This window comes from Rousettus aegyptiacus, unplaced genomic scaffold (assembly GCF_014176215.1).
Source record: "Rousettus aegyptiacus isolate mRouAeg1 unplaced genomic scaffold, mRouAeg1.p scaffold_m13_p_5, whole genome shotgun sequence".
Taxonomy (NCBI): Eukaryota; Metazoa; Chordata; class Mammalia; order Chiroptera; family Pteropodidae; genus Rousettus; species Rousettus aegyptiacus.
Genome location: NW_023416308.1, coordinates 84,847,784 through 84,865,862, shown reverse-complemented (window position 1 = coordinate 84,865,862; position 18,079 = coordinate 84,847,784). Strand labels below are relative to the sequence as shown.

Sequence of the window (18,079 nt, the reverse complement as noted above, 5' to 3'; positions counted from 1 at the left end):
ATATGTTATTGTGCAAACCAGAAGGAATTGCATTATGACTTTTAGCATTCAAAACAAGCCTTTTCTGTTCCCAGTACGTGCACATGTGCAAAGATAAGAATCAGTTGAATAAAACATACCATAAGGAAACTTACATAGATGTCCCAGGTCAGAAAACCTTGGTAAGAAACATGCAGTGGCCCACATTCGAATGAAATGATTATCTGGTGTAGGGGTTTTTTTTTAGAATCCACCTCTTGCCTGTCTCACTCAGTTACTCAGTTACCTCTATCTCCAGGTGTTGGGGAAGCAAATATAATGAGGTGACCACAGATGCAACTGCACAACTGAGAAGTTGGGAAATTCTGTGACTTTCTTGTTGGCCCCACAGGGGAAGAGTATATCCAGAGGGAACTGAGGATGTTGCCTCTATCGATACCCTGAGAAGTGGCTAATCATGGGATAAGAAATAAGGTGAATTTTTGGCATAGGGTAAGAACTTCATTCTGAGGTGTGGAAAGGGCTGGAGCCATTGCTATGAGCGGATGGGAGAGAGTATCAAAAAGAGGCAGGGAAGAGTGGCCAGCATCACAAGTGGTACCGAGAAAGCCAGGGTCAAGCAGGAGCTACCCCTAAACCAGAAGATGTACCGCTGGTATTCCTGGATGATGATACTGCCCCTTTCTGGAGCTCCCTGGCCTGCAGCTGCAGACAGTTCCTAGTACACTGTTGGTTCCTATCTTCAGCCCTCAGGCTCTCTCTTTCTCTACCAGAAGTATAAACTAGAGGTTCTTAATTCCTACACAGACAATCCTTAACCACAGGGAGTCATAGAAAAATGCCCCTGCTTCCCTCTTCTGGAAAGGTGATTTTTGAGGTGTGTTGTCACTTGGTTTCTCAGAGGAAAGCCCTGCAGGAGTGAGCCCTGGTTACAAACAGGGCTGCTATCCTTATCAGTGCACTGCCAACTAGTGTATCTCTCTTCCCCTATATTCCCCACGTGACTGTACTTAGGACTACCTCCCATACAAACTTGTACCCAAGTCCTTGTCTCGCCGTCTGCTTTCAGGAAAACCTGAACTCAGCTCTGCTATCCCAAGGCAAATAGGAAAACTCAGAAAGAAAGACTGGGGGAGGGCTGTTCCAGGAGAACCTCCTAGACATGCCCAGGGACTCTGAGAAGGCCAAGCAGAGTAGACGCTGCTGCTGAGCAAGTAGCGTCTGGCCAGAGGTGAACCAGGTATGACGCTGCCCTCACAGAGCTCGTGATCAGGGAACACCCAGCCAGTGTTTTTCAGCCAAGTCCACCTGTCACTCAGGGATGCTCACCTACTCAGGCTTTCACCTAAACACGACTTCCACCAAGAAATCCTTGCCTCAGCAAATTGCTCATCTCTAGATTCTGAGTCCTTGCTCCATGATGCTATCAACATGGCTTCCTGGACTTCAGATCTTGCTACATAGATGTGACTTGATATGGCTGAACTCCTGGAGGTATCTACACCTTTTTCATTTTCTTCTAAGTTCTAGTGGTTCATAGTTAGTTTACTAATCCCAAGTTCAGATCCCCTACTCTCCAGGCCCAGCTCCGGTACAATGTGAAGTTAAATTTCTGGAAATGATCACACCTGATTCATCTTAGTACTACCAGGTAACAGTACCATACCTATGCATAAATGTTTGTGCTACAGGAAGTAAATGAAAAGCACTAATAACTTCTAGTCAAAATGGTGGAGTAAACACTGTGTTTACCTCCTCCTATGACACATCAAGACTGGTAGGATGGACTGAATGGACAGGTCCCACACTCACATGTGGTGGTTGCAGAGGTCCCTAGTGAGGGATCTAAGCCTCACATCTGACTTCCCAGCCCAGGACACTAGTACTGGGAAAAGGAGTTCCCATAACATGTCTGAAAACCAGCAGGGATTATGTTCCATTGAGACTCACTTCAGATTGAAAGACACAAAGGGATAGGAAAATACATTTCATACAAATGGAAACAAACAAAAAGAAAGCCTGGGTAGCAATACTTATGAGACAAGATGGACTTTAAAATAAAATAAAAGTTGTAACAATAGACGAAGTACTTTATAATGAAAATGGGATCAACCCTACAAGAGGATATAACTCTTGTAAACATTTACACACCTAGAGTAGGAGCAGCTATATATATAAAGCAAATATTTATGGATATAAAGGGAGAGATCCATGGTAATAGAGTAACAGAAGGGGACTTTGACAGCCCCATTGACATCAATGGAGAGATCATCCAGACAGAAAATTGATAAGAAAGTCACCTTAAATGACACATTAGATTAGATAGATTTGACATTTTTAAAACATTTCACCCCAGGATAGATGACATGTTAGGCCACAAAATAAGTCGATAAATTTAAGAAGACTGAAGTCATATCAAGCATCTTCTCTGATCAGAGTAGCATGAAACTAGAAAGGAATTAGAAGAAAAAAATTGAAAAACACAAATATGTGGAACATATATAACATACTACTAAACAGTAGGTAATCAAAGATACTTGAGACAAATGAAAATGAAAACACAATGACCCCAAATCTATGTGACGCAGCCAAAGTGATTCTAAGAAGAAAATTCTTAGCAATAGAGGCCTAACGCAATAGACTTGAAAAATCTCAAACTAATATTATACCTAAAGGATCTAGAAAAACAAGAACAAAGCCCAAATGAGTAGAAGGAAGGAAATAATAAAGGTCACAAAGGAAATAAATGAAACAGTAGAAAAGATCAATGAAACCAAGAGCTGGTTCTTTAAAAAAATAAAGTAGAGAAACCTTTAGCTAGACTTATCAAGAAAAAAGGAGAGGGCCTAAATAAAATCAGAAATGGAAGAAGAAAAGTGACAACCAACATCACAGAAATAGAAAGGATTATAAGAAAATACTATGAACAATTATATACCAACAAATAGGACAATCTGAAAGAAATAAATTCCTGGAAACATACAATCTTCCAAGACTGAATCAGGAAGAAACAAACAATTTAAACTACAAACACAATCAAATCAGCAATCCAAAAAACTTCCAACCAAAGTCCTGGACCAGATGATTTCACAGGTGAATTTTACCAAACATTCGAAGAAGAATTAATACCTATCCTCTTACACTGTTCCAAAAAATTGAAGAGAAGGGAAGGCTCCCAAACTCATTTTACAAGGCCAGTATTACCCTGATACCAAAACCGGACAAAGACATGACAACAATGAGAATTATAGACCAATATTCCTTATGAACATAGATGCAAAAATCCTTAATGGTAGCAAACTGAAATCAGCAATACATTAAAAAGATCATGCACCATAATCAAGTAGGATCTATTACTGGGTGTCTGCTCCACCCACCACCCCAATCAATCAAAGCACAAACACCAGCTCTGCTTAGGAGCGATCCAGGAGTCAAAACCCAGATTCAGTGTAATCCCTTATCAAAATACCAATGGCATTTTCCACAGAGCTAGAAAAAATGATCCTAAAAGTTGTATTGAACCACAAAAGACCCCAAATAGTCAAAGCAATCTTGAGAAAGAATTAAGCTGGAGGTATCACACTGCCTGATATCCAACTATACTAAAAGGCTATAGTAATCAAAACAGTATGGTACTGGCATGAACATAGACCTGTAGATCAGTGGAACAGAATAGAGAACCCAGAGATAAACCCATACCTATATGGTCAATTAATCTATGATAAAGGGAGGACGGATATACAATGGACAATCTCTTCAATAAGTGGTGTTGGGAAAACTAGACAGATATATGCACAAAACGAACAAACAAACCTAGACCACTTCCTTAGACCATATACAAGAATAAACAAAATGAATTAAAGACGTAAATGTAAGAAGACCTGAAACCATAAAACTCCTAGAAGAAACCTTAGGCAGTGAACTCTAACATCAATCTTAGCAATATTTTTTCTTTTGTATATGTCTCCTCAGGCAAGGGAAATAAGCAAAAATGAACAAATGAGACTACATCAAATTAAAAAGTTGCTGCACAGAGAAGGAAACCATCAATGAAATGAAAAGAACCTATTGAATGGAAGAAGATATTTGCCAAGGATGTATCCAATAAGGGGTTAATATCCAAAATATATAAGGAATTCAACTTATCACCTAAAAGCAAATAAACTGATTAAAAATTGGGCGGAGGACCAGAATAGGCATTTCTCCAAAGAGAACATACAAATGGGCTACAGAAATATGAAAAGATGCTCAACATCACTAATCCTTGGGGAAATGCAAATCAAGACCACAATGAGATATCACCTCACATCTGTCTATCATTAATAAGACAACCAGTATTGTGAAGGGTGTAGAGAAAATGGAACTCTCGTGTACTGTTGATAGGATTATAGATTGGTGCAGCCACTATGGAAAAGAGTATGGAGATTCCAGAAAAATTTAAAATTTATCTTATGACCTGGCAATTCCACTTTTGGTTATTTATCCAAAGAAATCCAAAACACTAATTTAAAAAGATATATTCATCCCTATGTTCATTGCAGCATTATTTACAATAACCACGACATGGAATCAACCTAAGTGTCCATCAATAGATGAATGAATAAAGAAGTTGTAGAACATATATACAGTTGAATATTACTTGGACTTAACAAAGAATGAAATCTTAACATTTGTGACAACATGGATGGATCTGGAGGGTATTATTCTAAGTGAAACAAGTCAGGCAAAGACAAATACCATATGACTTATATGTGGAATCTAAAAAACAAAATAAGCAAAACAGAAGCAAACTCGTAGATATAGAATACAAACTGATGGTCGCCAGGTGGGAGAGGGGTTGGAAGGATGGGTGAAAAAGGTGAGAAGGATTAAGATATGCAAATTGGCAGTTACAAAATAGTCATGGGGGTGTTATGGACAGCATAGGGAATATAGTCAATAATATTAGAATTACTATGGTGTCAGGTGGGTATTAGTCTTATTAGGGTGATCACTTTGTAAATTATATGAATGTCTAATCACTGTGTTGGACATCTGAAATGAATAAAATATTGTATATCGATTGTAATTATTAAAACAAAAATCACTACTAATATGCCCAGATATTGATTTCTAAATACCATTTCTAATAGAAGAAATCAGGTCTCCTTGGAGAAGTAGTTTGATTCCAGGGCCAGAGTATGTAAAACATAAGATGAGCCTAGTATGCCTTATGATGCCAGAAAGTAAGGAAGTGCTTAGAAAAAAAAAAGAGGCAGCATGTTGAAAGTGTCCAAGAGCCAACCTGGAAGAGCTTACAAGGGTCAGAGCTGGAAGTATGTCAGCAAAAAATGAATAAGGATAGTATTGGATTAAGATGTAAAGTATAAAATAAGTATCCTTGTGTCCATACTGATAGAATAAGTAAATGGGGAAGAGGGGACGACATTTCCTTAAAGAAGAATTCCAATTAATAAATGTAAAAGGAATAAGGAAAATAGAAAATCTCTACTAGACCACCACGTTAAAAATCGTGGCAGACATGCACCACCTATTTGCAATTAATGGGAGAAGTTTAAGAAGAAACAAGATATTTTCAGACTTAAACTACCTCTCCCCCCAAATCAATTAAATTACAAAGAGAAAAACAGTAACTTTGCAATGAAGAAATCTGGCAGACGCCATCATAACCAAGGGAGTAAGGTTCCCATCACTGGAAATGAGATGTTAACGTTATGTGCTCCCTGCTATGCTGCAGTGAGAAGGAAACACCCCTTCTGTGGTTTGCTTCCCCAAAATACATAACTTTAATCCAGTAACCATTTTCTCTTGTCCACACCTCTGCGGTGGGAGAGAACCATGCATTCAGGTGCCTGGTGGGCAGTGAAGATTGGTGTCTAGAAACCGGAGCAGAGATTTGGACAAGAGTAAACATGGAGGACAGTGAGAAGTCGTCCGAATTCATTCAAGGTGAATTTGTCCCTTCGACACTATGATCGTCCCCGAATTCTCCTTTCCCTCCCCTCATCGCCTTACATTTTTATATAAACAGCTGTGAACCGATACAGAGATACATACCTCACAGAGGTAACAAACACAGAGACCACACATCACATACGCTCACACACCTGAACCCAACCTAGAGAGGGATACACTGAGGAACACACACACACCCAGAAGTCACAGTGGCACACGTACACACATACATATACATAGGTCCATAGATCACAGAGATCCATAAACATGTACTCACACACGTACACATATCCATGGGTGACAGAGATACGTACTCATTCACGTACCCCCCGCCACACACACAAGTAAACCTGCAGAGGCCACAATTTTCTTTAGCAGGTGAGGCATGTTTTCTAGTATAGTGTAGTCTTTTCATCTACCAAGCTGATGACCCTCTACTGCTGGGGGCAGCAGACCCACCTGGTCATTGAGACTCCTTCTGCAATTCATTCATGTAAAACAGATTCTAAGAGGACATCTAAAGGCGCCACTGTTTTCCCACACTACTGTACACAGTCCTATTCCATTCTAGGTAAACCGCTGTGAACTGAGAACTCACTAGGAGTAAGTGATCCATCCACCTGCTATTTAAGAAATCCACTGCGACATTCAATTCTCTTACCAAAAAGCTTCTGCAGGACTTGTCCATCATATAAATCTTCAGCCAGGTCTTTCACAATGATTCTTTCTCCAACCAACACATCATTAATCCAGTCAATTAATACCTAGAGAGAGAATAAGAGTCACAGGGTATTTTCTTAGAGACCAGTGTTCTTATCCTGGACAATTAAAATCTAAATAAACTTCAGATTTTGAAAGCAGCAGAACTATCCACATGACCCAGGGTGTGAACAAATAGCCTTTAAGTGTGAGCTCCAATGGTCCTGATACTTTTCAGGTATAAGCTCTTCTAGTGCTGGTGGCAAGTGTCCCTGCTAATATATTCTGGTTCCCTAATAGCAAGCAACATGCACACAGTGTTTGGCTGTGGGGCTTTGTACAGGGCAAAGCATGGGTTTTGGAGTTACAGAAACTAGGATTGAAACTCCAGCTTTACCTTGAACTGTGTGTGTTCCTCCCTCCCCTCTCTTCCTCCATTTCCTTTTCCCCTCTCTCTCCATCCATTCACCATCCATCCACCCAGTATTATTAATGCCTGCTACATGTCACACTCTGTGCTGGAGCCTGGGGGGTACAATTATGACAGAGGCAGTCTAACTCCTATAAACTCACTGTTTAGAGAAGACAGAATTATCACGGGGTAACTAAATGATAGAACCAAGTGCAGGGAACAAGGCAGCACACAGAGGGGTTGAACAATAGCACTGGGGTTTATAGAAGGCTCCTTGGAGGAAATGACCCCATTTTGACCCCACTCTGAAGAAGGGTTGGAAGGACCTAAATAAAGGCACAGCAGTGAGAAGCAGCAGAAGCAAGCACAGTGCAAGCACAGTGCGAATGGGGAGACACCACGAGCCGGTCTGGTACCCACATGTTGCTAGGCAGGGGACAATGTGAGGTTGAAGAGGCAGCTAGAGCATGGAGACCCCAAATACCACCCCCAGGAGTGTAGGCTTCAACCTGCAGTTGATGGGAAACTGCACATAAATTTTGAGTGGGAAAATGACGTATTTGGATTTGCATATTGAATGAACCACTCTGGCATCCACAGTACCTTTTTGTCTTAAGTGGAGCTTGGAGAAGTTGAAAAACACGGGATGAAGAAATAGAAGGGGGATGAAAGAACACTTTTTGAGGGGTAACCACATGCCGACCCTGTGCCAGGTGCATTATGCACAATATTTCATTTAATCTCATGTATTTCTGTTTGAACTCCATTTCCTCTACTCAGCTGTGACCAAAAACAAACCAGTTAACTTTTCTGAGACTTAGTTTGGTCATCTGTAAAATGGGAATGATACTGATTCCTACTTTAAAGGGGGTTTTTGAGGGTCCTTGAGAAAAGCAGTGAAAGGGACTGTGTGACCCTAGCAAATGTGAGCTTATTTGCACAAACTTCTCTGATGCTTATGACCAACACAACTGGTTAAGCACTTGTAATGTCCTGCTTTTGTTCCATTTTAGATGTCCATCTACTGGACCTTGAGCTGCCTGCAGGCAGGGACTGTCATGACTTTATTCTCTCTGCAGTAGCTTGCGTGGTGCCCGTACAGAGCAGGTGGTCTATAGACACCTGTTGAGTCTGGGAAGCACTGGAAGTCCCTCCTAATTTCTTCTTACCTTCATCAGTTCTTGAAGTTTGGGGTCGCTGCGTGAGTTTGGATCCACCATCGTTCGCACTTCATTCTCCTCTTTAAAAAGAAAAGGAAGTCAGTGGGAGTGGTTCCACTTGATGTCATCAGGCCACCCCAAAGAACAAGAGGCCCACGTACCCAGCATCGTGTCCTCAGGGTCCAGCTCAAAAGGGATCGGGCTGAGAGGCAGGTTGATGGCGTTCATGCCCTCCTCCTGAAGCTCTGACACTGTGAGGAGAAGGAAGCACAGTCTCATTGCAGCCCACTGACGGCAGGTAAGTGGCTCTCTAACAAGTATGTTCTATACCAATACTAAGAAATAAAACCACGAAGGTTAGGTTTCAGCCGTTGCTCTGCCTGCAAGTGGTCCTCTCCCTCTCCTTGCTAAAAGGACCGAACTGTCCCTTTCATCGCACCTTTTCCAACTATCACCTCATTCCCTCGGAGAAAATGGGAGATGTCTTCCTTCTCACAGAAATGATCTCAGAATAAATGGAAGTGAGGTGGGCATGGACATCTTTCTTAAGTTCTGCCTTGTGCCTTCTGCTGGCCCCTTTTTCAAGGGCTTGCTTTCTGATCACAGCTGTTGACTGGATGAATGAGGTCACCACGTTAAGGCTACATTTATGTTGTAAGTCATCTCCATTCTCAGTTTAAGCCTTCTGTGACCTCTCTCCTGCTTTGGCTTCCCTGAGGATTTTCTGATTATACTACCTCCCTCTTTCACCCCACCCCAGCCACTGCTCGAGAATGCCTCAGGCCTCTTCCCTGGGCTCTGGTCCCGTTCCTTTGGCCATAATAAGCTGTGGGCCCCGGGGCCAGGCACCTCGCTTCTCTAGGCCTGTTTCCTCAGCTGAACACGAAGAGCTCAACTGGATGACCAGCAAGTTCTTTTGTAGTTTCCAAACCCTAGAAACCTGCAATGCTACTTTCCTCAAGAAAAATAAAAATAGGTCAATGACCACTAAAGACTTCCAGCCTGATCCCTTCCCTGCACCCATGTCCCACATGAAGCATTAAAAAAAAAAAAAAAAAAAAATCCTACCACAAAACCAGAAGACTGGTTGTGTGATAGACACTGCTGAGTGCTGACCTTGGATTACCTCTCTGAAAAGCAGTGTCTTAAATCCCCTCACCTCTATTCAATTCTAGTTTAGATAATTACTTTTCACCAATTAAGCATAAAACAACCATTTTCTCTGAAAGCGTTGGTCAGAAAAAGGTTCTTAAAGAGCTACCATGGCAGCTGCAATCAACCTTAATAGAAACAATGTCCCATCTTTCCATTTTATTTTATTTTTTATTGACTCTGGCCTCACCGATTGCCAGTATATACTTGCAAGAACTCTTAAGCACAAGGCAGCTGCTTACAAAGAGTTCTTTCATATTAGCAAACTCACTGATGGTTGCAGTTGGATAGAGAATGAGATTGCCTAACAAAGAGTGAAACACAGTCTACCCCGAAGAGACACAACTCGCATTATGAAGCTGGCATTTAGTCCCATGGCTGTGGGCCCTTGACATTCACATGGGAGATCAGCCAGTCACCGTCTTGAATCTCCAAGTTCACAGACACCGACCACTCTATATGATTCTCTCCCATAAAACATAATGAAAAATATAGAATCCTTTAAGCCTTGATGGTATTGCTTATAAGTATAGGACTGCATTTGCTTTCTAGCAAAGAACGACTGATTCCTTAGACTTCTGTAATTTCTTCTAATATTCCTCGTAGGACTGGCAGCTTCTTTTCCAGGCTGTTTCTCACAAGGAAGCAAGATTTCCATTACTTAACAAGCACTGCTGTGCAAACAATGGGAGTAGAAATAAGGTTACGCTTAAAGGTGAGTGCGAGGCTGGTCTTACTGCACAGAGAAGAAATTAGCTGCAGACCAGGACCTTCTCTATCTGCATTCTCCGCCAGGTCTGTGCTAAGATGATAGCCATTAGCCACATCTGGCTATTTCAAATTAAAAATTCAATTTTTTAGTTGTACTATCACATTTCAATTGCTCAATGGCCCATCTTGAGTGTGTCTACCATATTAGATAGCACAGATGTAGAAGGTTTCCGCCATCACAGGAAATTCAACTGAATGATGCTGTCCTAGGTGACCCATATATCTAAAGGCTGATGTTCACATTTAAATCTTCAGCCTAGACCTGATCCTGTGCTTCAGGCTTACTCGATGTCTCCTCTCATGTCTATTAATAAAAGTTTCAAATTTACACGTCCAAAACAGAACTCATGATTTTCAATACCCTCACTCCCACCATAACCACACTGATACAAGACTGTTCTTCCTCTGTTCTTATCCTCCTTAATAAATGGCCCGACCATGTATACAGTGGTTTAAGCCAAAATCTGAGGAATCATCTTTAACTTTTTTTTTTCCCCCTCACCTTTTGCTGCCAATGCATGGGTAAGTTCTGTGAGCTCCATCTCCAAACCAGGACCCAATCCCAACCACTTCTTACTCCTTCTACCACCATCATCCTGGTTCAGGCCATCTTTCACCTGGACAACCAGAGCTACCTTCTAACCTACCTACTGCTTTCTGATGCATAGTCCCTACCTCTGTCTACTTTGTATAGCACAATCAGAGTGAAATATAAAGACATAAATAGGATCATACATTCTCATGCTTTAAGACTTCCTGTGGCTTCCCATCACACTCAAAATAAAACCCCAGCTCCTAAGACCTATAAGACTCTCTGATTAGCCGCCTGCCTCTCTCTTATTTTCTTCAAGCACTCATGATCTGAAATTATTATTTACATGTCTATTATCTATCCCCCCCACCCCACCCTACCACCAGGAAATAAGCTGTGGGAAGAGTGGCCCTTTTTCTCTTATTTACAATTAGAACCTCAAAGAGAAGCCAGACTTCCTAGCTTCAAATCCAGAATCACTAGCTATGTGATCTTGGGCAAGTTCAGCAGCCCCTTATACCTCAGTTTCCTTATTTGCAAAATGAGAAGGATAATATTGCCTAGTTCTGAGGGTTGTTAAGAAGATTAAACGAGTTAATACATGTGACATGCTTAGAAGAGTCCCTGGTGCCTGGTAAGAGCTATGTAAATGTATGTTATTATTACTTAAAACACTGTCTCATGCACAGTAAGCACTTAAGAACTATTTGTTAAATAAACAAATAATCAAAACTGTTCAGACCATCCTTCAATAGCACAAATTATGAGTTGAAGCACAATTTGCCAAAACAGTACGTAGGGTGCAAGAAAGGATTTCAGCTTGTCCTCAGGAAAAAGAAATTATATTTTGGCCCGACCCTGTGTATATGTGTGTATGTGCACACGTGTGCGTGTGCACATTTCAGAGGCAGCATTTTAAGCTTACATTTTGTAAGGAGAGAAAAGCTGCATCTCTCTTAAGACTGTAGTACAGCCAGAGCCAACTTGTGACTATAGAGATATTTACATCTCTAACGTGTGACTAGAAATGCGCTAGAAATGCAATCTTCACAGCCAGGACTCCTAAAGGCAGGTCTGAAAGGGATCTTTTTTTTACGTGAAGATCATTGTTAAAAATGTTTTCAGATGAAAAACCCCCAGTCAGAAACACTCCCCTCTGCCCAGTCTCTTTAATTCACTCAGAGAGACAAAACAAACCCGAGAAGAAAGGCTGAGATGTATTTGCAATTGGAAATGTTTTTTGCAGGAAATGATTTGGTACAGGAACATCGTTCCTGTCCCATTAACTGCTGACTCCGAGCCAATTGTTTGTAAAAGTGAATATGCAAACTGCCCAGTTCAGGCCTGGCCCCTGCCCCATGGGGCCGCATTAGTGGCCACTTTCCCAAAACAGCCCGCCTGCTTTGGAGGTTTCATTTCTATTAAACCAAAGCAAGAGCCAGCAGAAGCCCCTCACCAATCCTGCACTCTGAAAAAGAAAGAGCTGCAATTGAATTTTCTCGGCATAGAATATAAATATGATGTTTATCCCCTGAACCTCCTCTAACAATCTAAAACTAGGTCTGAATGTGCAGCCTTCGGTGTCTCGCAGCGCCATTAGTCATAACTTAATAAACAGATTAAATGCCCAGCTGAAGGTCGGCTTGGGAAAGCAGGGTGATTGCCTTAACTCCTGAAGCGCTCGCCATGAGAAACAGGGCTTTGGCTTTTTTGGAAAATAAAGTCGGGCTCTGAGTCCAGCTGTGCAGCAGAAAAAGTACATGGATGGGCTTTGGAGTTTGAAGGAGCTGGATTTAAATCCTTCAATTTTTATCAGCTGTGGGACTTTATATGAGTGACTTAACCTGAAATTCTGTATAAAATAATTCTCTATGAAAAATGATGGATATAGCTGACACTGGGGGTTTCCTCCCCAATATTTATTTTACTCTTTTTCCCTGCTGTAAGAACCATCGTTTTGTTCCAGTGTATAGCCCTCCCTCCTTTGCCTCTACGTGAGATGCTGATTGGTTTAAGCTAATCATGATAATAGCAATTTCTTTAGCAGTGATTGGCTCAAGCATTGTCACGTGATACAGTTCTCACCAATGAGCTGTGAGAGGAAAGTTTTAGAAGCTTCTAGAAGTTTTCCTCCATTTTAAAGAGGCCCACGGAGGAGAATGAATCTCTCTCCTTCTAACCGTTATTGTGTCAGGATGTTTCACCTGGATTTGCCGCAGCCATTTTGTAGCCATGGGGTGAATCAGCCCAAAGAAAAAGCTAATATGTAAAGCTGCCAGAAAAGAAAGAAAGAAGGGGGTTCTTGCTGATACTGTTATGCCACCATCCCTAAAGCCACCCTAGCTTTATGTGTCTTGTTATAAGAGATATACTAATTTCCCTTATTGTTTAAGCCAGTTGAGTTGGCATTTTCTGGGACTTGGATTCTGAACTCCCCAAATGATACAGTGGACATCAGGATTATAAAGTTCATGGATGAATACAGTAGATCTGTAATGAATGATAATTTTCCTTTTTTCCCCATGAGAAACAGAATAGCTGCAGGCATCTCTTACATTCCAGAAATAGGTATAAGGACTCGAACACTAGGCAGAAAACAAGTAGGGAGGGAAGAACGGACAGAGGTTTCTAAGGGCGTAAAAGGGTCCATTTATGCAAGGCCAGTAATTTCATTGTTTCAAACATTACTGGGCACCCTCCTCTGAAACACACTTTGTGCCAGCATGGGAGATAAGGCTGTGGAGGCTGGACATGGGTCTGCCTCAATCTGCTCACAGGTGGGTGAGGCAGGCACATAAACACAACACGCAGTATGCTGCACTCGGCGGTGAGTGACATACAACTAGAGGGCTGTGGGGGCTCAGAAGGAACAGGCTGACTTTGGGTGGGAAAGACAAGGAAGAATTTCCAGAAAGGGGGACATTTGAGTTGAACTCCGAAAAACATAAATTTTCATCTGACACAGGTGCCTCATAAAAGGCACGTCTGTTGTAAAAACAGCAAGGTATGGAGAAACAAGACAAGTGTTAGGAGGCTGGTGCTTATGTTTGAGCACCAGGAATGTAGCGCAGGGGGAATGGGGGGAAGGAACAGAGGGGCAAATAAGTAGGCGGGGTCCGGAGCGTAAAGAACTATAAACTTATCTATTCTCTAGTACTCCCTGGACCATGCTCCTTGTGTTTACAGATAAAAACAAACAGCATACCAAGGAAGGGCAAGAGAATAGCCAGGATGTTTTTTCTCCTTCAGTGCAAGTGGGGCCCAGTGAGATATTTAGTCTGTTCTAGATCCTTATCAGGATTTAGATGATGGATTTCTGGTCTCTTTGAATGCTAGTAAAGCTCTCTTAATTTCTAAATGGCTCGAGGGCTGTCAAAAACAGATCTTGGCAGCTAGAGACAACTACACTGTCTGATAAGCAAATCTCAACAATTTTTTCTTTATGTGAAAAATTAGCCTGAAAGAATATCTACCAAAAAACTATAGCTAACATCATATTTAATGGTGAGAAACTAGATGTTTGGGAACAAGGCAAAGATATCGCCCATCACCATGCCTATTCAAAATCATACTAAAAATCTTAGCTAATACGATATAAGAGAAGGAAATTAAAGGTAAACAGGTTGGGAAGAAATAAAATCATCTTTGTAGATGACATGATTGTAGAAGATCCCAAAGAAATGATCAAAACAAAACAAAACCCAAACTCCTAGAACTATTAAGCAAAGTGCAGGATACAAGGTTAATATACAAAAGTCAATTGTTTGTTTCCCTATATACTAGAAATGAATGATTGGAATTAGAATTAAAAAAAAAAAACACACATCATTTTCAGTAGCATCAAAAAATGCAATACTTAGATATAAATTTAACAAAATATGTACAGGGATATGTAGAAAATTATAAAACTCTGATGAGAGAAAGCAAAGAAAGTCTAGGTAAATGGAGCGATTTTCATTCATAGGAAGGCATAATATCGTTAAGATGTTACATCTTTTCAACTTCATTTATAGATTCAATGCAATCTCAGTCAAAATCACAGCAAGATATTTTGTAGATATTGACAAACTGATTCTAAAGTTTATAAAAAAAAAAAAAAAAAAAAAGACAAAAGACCCAGAGTAGCCAGCACAATACCGAGGAAGAATAACAAAGTTGGAGGATTGACATTACTAAACTTCAAGACTTACTATAAAGCTACAGTAATCAAGACAGTGTGGTATTGGTGAAAGAATAAACATATAGATCAATAAAACAGAATAGAGAACCCAGAAACAAACCCATACAAATATATTCAACTGATCTTTGACAAAAGAGCAAAGGCAATTCAATGCAATAAAGATAGCCTTATCAACAAATGGTGCTAGAAAAACTGGGCATCCATATGAAAAAAATTTAATGTAGACACAGACCGTACACTTTTCACAAAATTTAACTCCAAATGATCACAGCCCTAAATATAAAACAAAATACTATAAAGTTTCTAAAAAGAGCATAGGAGCAAATCTATGTGATTTAGGGTTTGGCAATGACTTTTACATACAACATCAAAAGGACAATCAATGAAAGAAAAATTGATAACTTGGACGTCATTAAAATTTCTACTCTGCAAAAGATATTGTGAGGAGAATGAAAAGACTAGCCATGAACTAGGAGAGAATATTTACAAAACATATATCTGATAAAAGACTGTACACAAAATATACAAAGAACTCTAATTGAAAAATAAGAAAACACAGCTAAAAAATAGGCAAGAGATCTGAACAGACAGACCACCAAAAAAGATATATAGATGGCAAATAAGCATATGAGAAGATGTTCAACACTATTTGTCATTAGGGAATGACAAATTAAAACAATGAGATATCACTACACACTTAATTTAAATGGCTAAAATCCAAAAGACTTACAATACCCAATGATGTGAAGTACCAGGAACTTTCATTCATTGCTGTTGGGAATGCAAAATGGTACAGCCTTTTTGGAAGACAGTTTTATAGTTCCTTACAAAGCCACAGTCTTACCATATAATCCAGCAATCTGTTCCTAGGTATTGACTCAACTGATTTGAAAACACATTCACAAAACACCCTGCATGTGAATGTGTGTAGTAGCTTTATTCTAAATTGCTCAAAACTGGAAGCAATCAAGATATCCTTTGACAGGCTAACTGAAAAACTGTGGTACATCCATATGATGAAATAATATTTTGTGATAAAAAGAAATTAACAATAAAGCCACGAAAAGATATGGAGGAACTTTAAATGTACAATTCCTAAGTCAAAGAAGCTATTCTAGAAAGGCTACATAATGTATGATTCGATTATTTGACATTTGGAAAAGGCGAAACTATAAGAGACAGTATGGTCGCCAGGAGTTTGGGGAAAAGGTCAAAAAGGCAAAGTACAGAAAAATTTTAAGATATTGAGAATGTTCTGTAGGATACTACAATTGTGGATACATGATTGTACGGATTTGAACTTTGTCGTGCAAGAAGTAAACCTTAATGCATGTAAACTTAAAAAAAAACATTTAGGACGTTGGAGATTCAAGGATGGAAATGTAGATGTGATGATAGAATCTAATTGTATTACAAGTGGATGAGACAACCTCACTGAAGGTTAGAGGAACAGTGCTGACCTGAGCATCATTGGAAATAAGTGGCGTCTGTGAAACCAAAGGCAAAAGGAACTGCACATAAGCACTGTACTCTAGTTAATAATTTCAGATGGGGGGGTATGGGTTAACAACTCTGATATTGCTACACATGTATACTGGAACTGAACAATTAAGTAAATGGATGGTGAATGGTAGAAACCGGGTTTCTCACTATTAGACTGGGAGGTTACAGGGAAGCAAGTGGAAAGGCTAGGATGATCCATGTGATAATGGATTAGAGTTGGAGACATCAACAAGAGCTCATATTTATCTTAATATAGGTACATATAATTACATATAGAAATATTTAGAGATATGTGTTAGTACTATGTGTTAGTACACACATATGCCCTTGCTGTTAGCTAAGAAGGCCTAAAAGAAATGACAGTCTAGTAGCAGTGAACATAGCTAGTACCCAGACCTTGGTTTCTAGTAGATTTTTATTCTCTAATAAAAGGAACCAGGGATCCTTATAAAAATGGCTGATTCTATGACTAGAAAGGAAAAGTACAGGAAATATACAATTGAATCTGGAAACAGTAAGGAAGCTGAAACAATTTGAGCAACAAAATAAAGTAGTATTGGATTATAACCCAAACCACAAAATAAGTATCCATAAATCTATATTGATATAAATGACTAATAAACTAATAAATGGAGAGAGGAGACACATCTTCTTGGCAGAATTTCAAATAACTTATGTAGATCCTGTGCCCTCAGAGAGAACATAAACTCCTACTCTTTAAATGTGGGCTCTGCAGAGTGACTCCCTTCCCAAGGGTGCAGTATGGAAAGGGGGAATGAGAATAACTTTATAGTAGAGAAACCTGACCAACATTACCTCAGTCAGATGATCATGGCCAACATCACAGTCATAAATCATGGATTTGATGAGATATGATGAAAACAGCACTTATTTCTGTGATCTTCCTTCCCAAAACCCATAACCCTAGCTTAATCATGAAAAAAAGCATCAAATTCAAGTAGTGGGACATCCTAAAAAATACTGGATTAGTACCCCTCAAAATTTTCAAGGTCATCAAAAATAAGAAAAATCTGAGAAAATGTCACAGCCAAGAGGAGCCTAAGGAGATATGATGGCTAAGCATAATGTGGTGTCCTGCATGGGATCCTGGAACAGGAAAAGAACATTAAGTAAAAACTAAGGAAATACAAATAAACTATGGACTTTAGTTAATAATATATCAATGCTGGCTCATGAATTGTAACAAATGTACTGTACTAATGGAAGATGTTAGTAAGAGGAAAAACAGTGTGGGGCATATGGAACTCTGCATTATCTTTGCAGTTTTCCTGTCTATTTAAAACTATTGTAAAAATAGTCTATTTTTTTAAAAAAATCAACCCAAATTTACTATTTTTCAAACTACATATAGTGCTCACTGGGGAGAAATCCATGATTTTAGGGAATACATATGTTCTCTTCCATCACCAAGGAGACAGTGGTAATTTATCCACATCAGCTGATCCCTATGGAAGCATTTGTACAGGAGGCAAAACACAAAGACCATTTCAAAGCCCTACAATGCAACCTGCATTCATTTCCAAGTGAAAGCCAGGTTTCCAGGAAGAAGTGCACGGTTAGTTGGTTGTTTCTAGGGCTGAGAATGGGAAGACAGGGCTTCCTCATTACTTGGAGGTCTGACAGGGTCATTTCTGCTTTCCCAAAAAGGGTTCTGTCCTATCAGTACAACCATCACTGAAGGTATAGTGCTCTCTTTAATAATCATTAATTTCTGG

At 39.9% G+C, this 18,079-nt stretch overlaps 1 protein-coding gene across 2 annotated transcripts in view; it reads right to left on the bottom strand.

Moving 5' to 3' along the window:
* The window catches only part of PARVA (parvin alpha), a 141,092-nt gene that overhangs the window by 41,180 nt on the left and 81,833 nt on the right, over positions 1–18,079 (bottom strand). For both annotated transcript variants that reach the window (XM_016135434.2, XM_016135435.2), the window contains exons 2-4: positions 8,367–8,456; positions 8,215–8,285; positions 6,596–6,698 (exon numbers count right to left, since the gene is read on the bottom strand). In XM_016135434.2, the coding sequence (XP_015990920.2) occupies positions 6,596–6,698; positions 8,215–8,285; positions 8,367–8,456 (264 nt within the window). The remainder of the gene's footprint in view (positions 1–6,595; positions 6,699–8,214; positions 8,286–8,366; positions 8,457–18,079) is intronic.